Raw genomic sequence first — 10,521 nt, forward strand, 5'->3', positions numbered from 1 at the left:
TAATAATTAATAATAGAATAAAAAAATATATATTTTTTAAGTGAATATTTTAATATAAACAATAATATTTAAATCTCGTCATACTCTTAACATTATGTGGCCGTGCGATAGGGTTGACAGAGTAGCTCACTATTCGTAAATAACGCTTGTTCAATTAGATAAACAAGTGAGTCAAACACAAATAATTTATGAGCTCGATATATAATTGAGACAAACACGAACAATGATAATTTTTTAGCAAGTCGAATCTGGACTCGCTCAAGCTCTGCTCGTTTACACCCTTAACAGCTTGTGTTCGACTCGTTAAGCAAATGAGTCAAACTCGAACAATTTTTTTTTTTTGTTCAAAATATAAGCGAATCAAACACGAACAATAATATTTTCTAATGATCGGATATATATATCTAAGAAAAAATCGCCTTTCTAGGCCCCATACTTTCATTCTTAGCATGACGTCATTTTTGTCTGTAAACAGATAATTAATGATGAATAATTATGCACATAAAATAAGCGATAAATATTTAATTAATTAAGAAAATGCATTAAAAATACAGTATTTAATTATCTAAACCACACCCTCACTAATGACCCTAAACCCTAAAACCAAATATCTCAATTGCCCTTGAGCCATAAAATACGTGTAATTATGTAGCAATTATATATTTTTTAATTAAAAAAAAAATGCTATAAGTGCATTTAAAAATGGATAGAAATTACTGGGGTTGTCTATTATATTATATTATTAATTAAAATAATCTGAATTATTTATTGGTGTATTTGATGAAATAATAATTTAAATTAGTTATTCAGAATTTATTTTATTAAAATTTAGATTTTTACAAAGCTATCAAGAGGTTTACAAGATGAAAATAATAATCTAGATACGAATAATGAAACTCTCTAAGTGGTGGCATGATATTCTCTTCGTGAGGATTTGTCATCTCTCCTAAATACTTGTTGAGTTTTATAACTATTCTGAGTTTTTTTAATGGTTCTCTCTAATTAAAGGATGTAAGAAACAAGTTGCTAGTCCAGTCCTATGCATACAAGTTTAGAACGAGCAAGTGTGAGACCCTAAATTAGCTGAAAAACGAAATACACGAGCAATATTCACAGAAAATGAAGTAAAGTAGGAGATGATACAGAAAATGAACACAAGAAAAAAAAATATTTTCTTGGATTTTCTAACACAAAAGTTTTCACGCAACTTACAGAAGAAGTACGTCATAAATCATAATAACTTTCAAATCTAAACTCTAATGGTTCAATTAAGATTTTCGTAAAATTAGCAATTTAATGTTGTTTCTTATCAACGGTGTCAAAAACTTAATACGATAGAAATGCATTGAAGCACCACTATAAGAATTTTATGTTTTTTTTTTTTTACGGCCAAAATCTATTGTTTGGTGAGAAAAATCGTCATTTTTAATGTTAACGGCGGTTTTATGCTAGTAAGTAAAACCGTTATCGGTAATTCCAAAACCGACTGATATCGTGATAATGACGGTTATTCGACAACTTAATGTCGTAGTTTTTTTTTCAGAAAATTTGAGTCGTTAGTAATCATCAGTTCGTATAACTGACAGTTCATACGTCAATAATAACGATGACATACATGCTGGAAAAATGACGTGCCTGTTAAATTTTTTGAATCGAGTACCTTCACGGACATGTTGACACAGGGTCCTAGTAGTTTGGGATGACGAGTTCATGATACTCCAACCCAGCTATCTCTTCTTTTTAGGATTACTTTACACTCCTCTTGTTGAGCCCCTTTGAGCCATATTGCTCCTTTGACTCGTTGAAATCACCTTGATGACCCAATTACTGATGAGTTGTTGCTCGTTTAGAATACGGGGATTCACCCTCTGCCCTATGCCCCGGTGAGCTCTGACGTATAGGGATAACCCTGTCGAGATGATTTGGTTATTTCATAGATTTTGATGTCGACGAGCCGCTATCCATTTTGGATGTGAGAGATTAACTCTCTATCATGCGGCTTAGTGAAAACTTTGAAGCATCGAGTTATTCCCATATGGAATAGTCACCATTTGATGACTTATTCTCCAAGTTTATGATGATACAAGTGAAACTCTTGTTATTGAGAATATTCTTAGGTATTCACCAAGTTTTAATAAACCAGATGAATACGTCCCTCTGGGAGACTCTTGACCCCATAAAAAATGATCTTTTATTCTCTGGTTACGAGTGACTTTTTAAGAGATTCTCTTCTTAGATGTTTTGTTTCTAGGCACTTCGATTTGATCATGTTCGAACATATATTGTCGACCCATCACATGAGGGTCTTATAGATAAGTCTTTAACTTATTTCTTCTTATTTTTTTATCTATTTGCTGTCAAATATTCTTCCTTTCGATTCATCTATTATTTGAATCATTGATATAATTTGGGAGGGATATTTGTTCGAATAAAAAAACTATATGATGACATATAAATAGACTAGTTGGCAACTCCGAGTCTTTAAATAGAACCAAGAAAGCACCACCCACTTTGAGTGCATGCCATTATGCACACATTGGTTTTCTCTCAAAAGAACACTAGCAAACTCTCACCCTCTTTCAAGTATACCTCGTGAAGAGTAATTTACGGTTGTGATAATTATACTCCAGCTCTCTATGGTATGTCTTCTTCCCTCATTGTCACTTGAAGCACTTCAAAGAAAATGGTGGAGGCAAAATCCGATCTGACTTCAAATGCCCAGATAGCGACACTTACAAGTACTGTCATAACTCCCTGAGTTGGTTTTGTTGGCACATTAGATTTTCATTGGAGCGATGAAGTTCTATTCTTTCTATGTCGAAGGCTTTTCACTCATCCTCGATCATTGACCCAAAGATGTTAGGCTGTAGCACCTTGTTGACAAGTACCAACTATATGTAATGGTGAACCGAAAGCTTGTTTCTTTCAATCTTGCTGGCGTCGAGCAATACCCTCACTAATTCCCTTCCTCTTCACATTTAAAAGGTCCCTAGATGGGATTATGTGGATGAACAACCCCGTGGGGAGGAAGCAAAGCATAATTGATGCTTCAAGTACCTTATCTTATTCTTCAATCACAACAGTTGTAATTTGTTGATCAGGAAGAACAAGACAAATTCATTTAGTCCAACCTAGAATGAGAACAAGTATTTGAACGAATCCATGGTCCATGAGATCCCTTCCTACCCATAGCACATAACAAAGGTCGGGACAACTACAGTGGAGTTTGTTGAAGTGTCATCAACATCTCTTCTATCTTCTTCATATGTGCCAACATGCCTCACATCTCCTCACCTTGTTGAATCCTTACCACCCGGACAAAGAAACTTTCAATTTCGTCCAGAAGATGAGCATGTGATCTGACAGACCATCAAAAACATATCTTGCAATATAGTCGACCAAATGGAAAAGCCATTTCCACAAAGTATATCTAAACATCCCGCTGTGACCCACAGACTCGTCACTAGGGACCAAAGATAGCCAACCAGGTTAGTTCTATCAACTGGACCCTACTAATTAAGCTTAATTGACTTAGCTGACCCCATCGATTCGAGTCAGCTAAGTTGAGTCAGTTGAGCCAGAAGACAACATGACGATAAGCCAATATAGATCCTCTTCAAATGAAGTTAAAAATCTAATGTCACTATTATACTACCTCCCCTATAATTAAGGGAAAGATTTAATGAAGAATCAATACTATTGAACAACATCGATTAATGTTCATCTCTCTCTCTCACACACACAGGCACACACACACAAACTTATGTTCTATTTTTTTGGGTGTGATTCACAAACAATCTCAGTTTCAATAATATTCAATGCACCCTTTAACTATAAAATTGGAACATAATTTAACTATGTCAATAATTGACCTGACACATCAACTTTACTCGAAAGCTCGTGTTGGGTTGATCAGATTAATTTTTTGGTTGAGAACGGATTTAAAATCACAACACATTTAATTCTTTAGGCTCATATACAAATTGACTCTCCACCTCAAATTTATTCGAATATGATTGACCAACTCGAAAAATTGACTTCAACTTGAGTCCACATTGACACAAATTGGATCCAAAATAACTACTATGTTATATTCAATCGGAATTGCTTTCGATCAATCATGTTGAAGATGGATTTAAGTTTTTCGATCCCTTCAAATATTTAAGTCAGGTTATTGGTCCATTGTTAATTGGGTCAATTTCCGATCAAACCTGAACCCGGCCCGTACATCCTATTTAACTGCTATTATTTTTTAATTATTATTTTTTTAATTTCAACAATGAAAATGTCATGCAGTTTCGGGCCTTGATACCGCTAATATTAAGATTAAAAAAAGTCAAATAATTAAAACAATAATTTAATTTCCCTCTCTTTCCTATTCCTCATTCTTTCCGCAATTCCGCCGAGGCTCAAACAAACTAAATATAATTTTTTTGCATTTTTTTAAGACAAAATTATATTATAAATATGGCTTTGGTCAAATATATTTACTTAAATTTGACTAATTTGGAAAAATAGAACTCAATTTAGGGCCCGGGCAGTTTGACCTCTCTACTCTTTTAACACCACTCAGTCCACCTCACATAAAGGAGCGATTGTTGTGTGCGCTCTCCGATCACAGCCGTGCGCATCGCGACTGTATGACAATGAGACCCACTGTCATACGGCCGCGATGCGCACGACTATGATCGGAGAGCGCACACAACTCTGCGTATGCCCTCCGCACACAATAATTAGACCACATAAAGAAGCATTTACATACATACCATCCAATGATTAATGTATTTACATATCTAATACTTGAATTTTAGTTTTTTTTTTTCATCATTTAATCTAAAAATATCTCTATTTTCATTTAATCTAAAAATATCTCTATTTTAATTTTAAAAAATAAAATGCATATTTACATGCATAAATAAGGTGACGCGCACGCACATATAGATATAAGTTTAAATAGTAGGCATATGGATACATAAAAATTAAATCTCCTGAACAATCCTTTATTTTTTTAGGAAAATGTCAAGAAATTTTAAAAATAAGATTAATAAATTGCAAGAAAATATTATATACAGAGTTAATATATAACATTATTTTACACAAAATTAAAATGCATCCAATTTATACCCCTAATATATTTTAAAATAACGGAGAGTAGATTTGAAAAATGTATCTCTCCTCCCCTTCCTCCCCTTCATTTTGACCCCTTCCTCCAAATTTCCCGCACATTGTGCTTTCTAAGCACCAGACAGTCACATGGCCTGTTTCCCTATTTGTTAAAATCCCCGCCCCCTCCTCCCCACCTCCATTGTTCCCTTCCCAACCCTCCTCATCCTCCTCCTCCTCCTCCTCCGCCTCCCCACTCCCACCACCTCCGCGCCCTTCAACTACAAATCAGCCCTTTCAAAATCCCTCCTTTACTTCGAATCGCAGCGCTCCGGCCATCTCCCCCACACCCAACGCTCCGCCTGGCGCCACCACTCCGGCCTCTCCGACGGCTTGCAGCAAGGCGTCTGTTTTCCTCTGCTCCTCCTCTCTGATTCATTGATTGTTCGCCGTGAGAATCGATAATGTGAAGTTTTGCGGTGAATTTGCAGGTGGATCTGATCGGAGGGTACTACGATGCAGGGGATCATGTTAAGTTCGGTCTTCCTATGGCGTTTACGGTGACCATGCTGTCGTGGAGCGCGGCGGAGTACGGCGAGGAAATAGTCGCCGCCGGCGAGGAGAGGTATGTGTTGGAGGCCATCAAATGGGGGACCGATTACTTCCTAAAAGCGCATACGGAGGCTAATGTTCTTTGGGCTGAGGTGCGCGCACATCGATGCATTCTTATTTGCATTTTTCGCAGAAGTTTGACACTCTGTTTTTCAAAAAAAACAAAAAGTAATACTAGATTATTAGTTTGGATATTATTATGGTGATATTGTGGCGGTCTTATAAATATTACAGTCTGTACGTGCAAGAGATGCATGCAATATTCGCTCTTATAAATTAAAAAATGCATGTCAAATATGTTCGAATTAATTATTAGAAAAAAGAGATAAAACTTACAAATATTATATATAATTCTTATTTATTGATATGTTTACTACAAAAATTTTGATATTTTTTATGGGAAGATTTTCACACATGCCACGGTACAGTCCCTATATATTTATATGTCTAATGCCTAGAGTTTGATTTTTTACCTTCATGCTATATTTCCTATGCATAAAAAGATGTACTTGATGTGATAAGAAAACTTTTAAAGTTTTATTGCAAAATTTAAATTTAGGTGTTGGAAATGTAAATACATAAGAAGTGGGGTGGTATAAATGTAATATATTGTAGAATCCATCCAACTTCTCATGTCTAAATTCGAATTCCAACCAGTTTTGAATCAAAGTACAAAGCTTTAAAGTCTTTTAATTTGCTCAATATTTCTATACATTGTTGATTTAGGTGGGTGATGGTGACACTGACCACTACTGCTGGCAACGGCCCGAGGACATGACAACCCCAAGACAAGCCTACAAAATTGACTCAAATAAACCCGGTTCAGATCTCGCAGGAGAGACGGCGGCCGCCATGGCCGCCGCCTCCCTCGTTTTCAGAAAGTCCCACCCACATTACTCTGATCTTCTCTTACATCATGCAGAACAGGTAATAAATAAATAAACAGTAAAGTGTCAAAATAGTCTCAGGCTATTTACACAATATCGTTTTTATTTCCAGAGTTTATGAAACTGTCGAATAGTCCCGATCTATTTACATAGGGCCATTTTAAATCTCATAGTTTATAAATATGTCAAAATAGTCCGCAAAATATTTAAATTGACGCTGGAATAGTTCTCATTAAAAACTATTACTGCTGGTTCTTAACATAATAAGAAATTATTTTGACATTTCTATAAATTATGGGACGAAAAATACCTCATATAAATAGGATTATTCCGGTACTTTACTCAACCAGTAAATATATAATTATAATATTAGATATATAGATATATTTATAGAAGTGTCAAAATAATTTTGAGATTTTTTTTAATTTTAGCCCTCACTAAGGACTATTAGAGTTCAATTTTAAAATAGTTGAGATTATTTTGACACTTTTTTTTAACCTTTGAGACTAAAACGGCCTCATGTAAATAATCGGAGATTATTTTAACATTTTACTCAATCAATAAATAGATAAATAATATTGAATACATGGATGCATTTATTGGAGGGTTATATATAATAGTTAAAATGCAGCTGTTCGAGTTTGGAGATAAGCACAGAGGAAATTATGATAAGAGTGTGGAGAAGGTGAGAAGCTATTACGGGTCGGTGAGCGGCTACATGGACGAGCTTCTGTGGGCGGCTCTGTGGCTACACAGAGCCACGGGGAGGAGAGAGTATTTGGATTATGCGGTCACTAATGCCGTTAATTTCGGTGGGACGGAGTGGGCCATCAGGGAGTTTAGTTGGGATCTAAAGTATGCGGGCATTCAGGTTTTGGCTGCAAGGGTAATTTTCTCTCTATAATTATTTCTTTTTATTTATTTAATTATTTTTAGTATATTCTCATGTTGGATTTTATTTTTTTATATTATTGTCGGCTTATATAATTCTCTACCACACATTATATTGTTGAGCGCTTAATTATAGTGGCCCATGCGTTCAGTTCGGCTGGCGCGTGGTACGATCAGGAATGTGGGAAAGTTCGAGTTTAATAAAGAAAGATTTTGAAAAATTTACGTGCATGCCACTGAATTCCTATGAATTTATATATGGAACACCTATACTTTTATGATTATGCCACCTATTATAATTAACTATTAAAATAAATAAATAAATATATATATATATATGTAGATAAGACAAAGTATATGTAAAAATTAAAATTTAGGACTAAGGTAATTTATTTCAAAATATATCTTAAGCATTTTGAGATCCATCTTTGTTGAATCTTAATTAGTCATTTGTGAATCACACAATGAGTTAGAGCCGAGTGTAGAAGAGAATGAAAAGAAAGTAGAATAAGTCTGAATTTTTCATAGTGAAAATCGAGGGAGAGGTCCATTTGTAATCTATTTCGAGTTTGGAGACGTGACTTCATACATGGTCTTGAATCGTCGGTTGAATGCTTACCTCGAGAGGAGACCCTTTCATCTTTGTCATTCGTTCTCTTTGAGATTCGTGCTGGTATTTTCGATGTATAACCGATCACTGTAGTTTTCATCATCATATGACAAATGCTAACCCTAGTTTCATTCTCTAACAAGGTTTGTGTTATCTATTGACAACCTGTTAGCACCACAATTTTCTAATATTCCCCAATCTTTATAAAAAGCTACCTCATAACTTTATCACCATAATCTTCAATTATGTAATTATTATTTACATATATGCCACCCAATTTCTGTTTATTTACATATCTAACAGCTATTCTTTACTTTTTACATTTACACCCCATGTAATGATATAAATCTTTCATATGAAAAATACCAACATTTTAACTTTTGAGAAGTGTAACACACCTTTTCATGTATAAGTGATGTGTTATATATGTAAAAAATTAAAATAGAAGTGCCTGATTTGTAAATATATAAGAACTGAGTGGGATGTATGCAAATCTTCCATTATTATTATTATTATTATTATTATTATTATAAATAATCAAACAACGTTTAAAAAACGAACGAATAAACAATTTTAACCTTTAGCCTTACCGCGGTGGCCGACACAAGCCTCGTTTTGTCTACCTGGTTAATATACGTGTCATTCAGAGAGCCCTTGGATCTGCTTTAATACACGTGTCATCTGAAGATGTTAAGCCGAAACAATTGCCAATGAGACAAAAATACCGAACACTAATCGCAAAGCAGGATCCAAACCCTCTAGTCGCTTTCACAAACCTTTTCGATATATGGCAAATGAAGAAGACATTTGTCCTGTATATGTGCTCGTTAAACGGCCTTAAGGGGCCATCAGGCACATATTTCTTTATATATATATATATATATATATATGTAGTGGTGGAAGTTGAACATTAATGATAAATAGGTTTGAAATTAATGATTAATGGTAATGATGTAATTTAAACTTGAGTCTCATAATTGTAGAGAAAGTTTTGTACCAACTCCTCCACAGGTGTTGCATAACACCTTTTGATCTTGCTCCACATAAACAATTTGTAAACATTACTATTTACAAATCAAGCCGTCTCTTTCATCCATTTTTCAAATTCTCACTCGAATAACATTGATATTTACAGATACTACTACTGGAGAAAGAGCCATTGCCGGAGAGTCATGAAAAAGTGTTGAAACAATACCAAGAGAAAGCAGAGCATTACCTCTGCTCATGCCTCAACAAGAATAACAATGGCAGCAACGTGCTCCGCACCCCCGGCGGCCTCTTATTTGTCCGCCCATGGAACAACATGCAGTACGTCTCAACCGCAGCTTTCCTCCTCACCATATACTCTGACTATCTCGCCGCCTCCTCGAAGAAACAATTTAGCTGCCACTATGGAACAACCAGAGCAGCTGATCTCATAAAACTTGCAAAGAGACAAACCGACTACATCCTGGGCGACAATCCGCATGGCATGAGTTACTTTGTTGGTTTCGGGCGGAGGTACCCTACTAGAGTTCATCATAGGGGGGCTTCAATTGTGTCCTACAAAGAGAGTCATGGATTCATTGGGTGCACGCAGGGGTATGATGAATGGTATTCGCGGCGAAAGCCGAATCCAAACGTGATTTGGGGAGCGATTGTAGGGGGGCCGGGGTTGGGAGATGAGTTTGAGGACGAACGTGGGAACTATATGCAGACAGAAGCATGCACGTATAATACAGCGCCAATGGTTGGTGTGTTTGCTAAGTTGTATTCTCTTGCGCAGAAGCGAAAAAAGATGATTCCTTTGCTGAATGAGAAGAATGCAGGAAGATTGTGGAGTTTACAAAGGTAGAAGTTGGGAGCAGAATATATTAGATGAGAATATAATTAATTTTTACATAAGGTTTTTTATATAGGGAATATGTTGAAGTGAAAAGAAGTATATAGAGTATAGATTAACATAAGGGGGAATAATCTCCTTGCGAGGACTTTATTGATGCTGTGAAAAGGGGTTGGTTGTCAAGATGAGCTAGCTCTGTTAGGATATTAGGAGAGAGGTGATGGGTGGGAGTGGAGATTTAAATGTGCTGTTTAAATGTTTGTGAAAGAAGAGTTAATTTGTTTGTCTGGATGAGTATCATTGTGGCTGCGTTTAGTAGTTGATTTAGTTTGTTTGTGGCAATTGAAATTGGAGAAAAGTGTTAATATGATCTTATGGCTTTTTTTTGTAGGGATTCATTTTTGTCCCAGGGTCTATAAAAATATTAATTTGGTCTTCAAATTCTTTTAATAGATTAAAATAGCATTTAATGGAGACTATTTGAACATATTAAAAAAATCTTGAGACTAATTTGACACTTCTAAAAATTCTAGTACTAAAATGACCCCATATAAATAGTCAAGTCATTGTTTTGACACTTTTCTCATTCAAATAGA

The 10,521-nt window shown here is 35.3% G+C and overlaps 1 protein-coding gene across 1 annotated transcript; it reads left to right on the forward strand.

Annotated features, from left to right (window-relative positions):
- Positions 1–5,303: 5,303 nt before the first annotated feature.
- On the forward strand, positions 5,304–10,301 carry LOC110023601 (endoglucanase 22). Its single transcript, XM_020723089.1, has 5 exons — positions 5,304–5,506; positions 5,595–5,807; positions 6,442–6,642; positions 7,234–7,488; positions 9,239–10,301. The coding sequence occupies exons 2-5, from the start codon at positions 5,652–5,654 to the stop codon at positions 9,935–9,937; spliced, it is 1,311 nt and encodes a 436-aa protein (XP_020578748.1). The 5' UTR covers positions 5,304–5,506; positions 5,595–5,651; the 3' UTR covers positions 9,938–10,301.
- Positions 10,302–10,521: the final 220 nt, after the last annotated feature.

This window comes from Phalaenopsis equestris, unplaced genomic scaffold (assembly GCF_001263595.1).
Source record: "Phalaenopsis equestris unplaced genomic scaffold, ASM126359v1 Scaffold000224, whole genome shotgun sequence".
Taxonomy (NCBI): domain Eukaryota; kingdom Viridiplantae; phylum Streptophyta; class Magnoliopsida; order Asparagales; family Orchidaceae; genus Phalaenopsis; species Phalaenopsis equestris.

What these genes read in the sequence shown, in the direction of transcription:
- LOC110023601 (XM_020723089.1), top strand. Translation starts at nt 5,652, where the DNA reads ATGGCGTTTACGGTGACCATGCTGTCGTGGAGCGCGGCGGAGTACGGC. An exon ending in TCTTACATCATGCAGAACAG is followed by an intron (nt 6,643 to 7,233) that starts GTAATAAATAAA and finishes GTTAAAATGCAG; the next exon opens with CTGTTCGAGTTTGGAGATAA. An exon ending in TTCAGGTTTTGGCTGCAAGG is followed by an intron (nt 7,489 to 9,238) that starts GTAATTTTCTCT and finishes TGATATTTACAG; the next exon opens with ATACTACTACTGGAGAAAGA.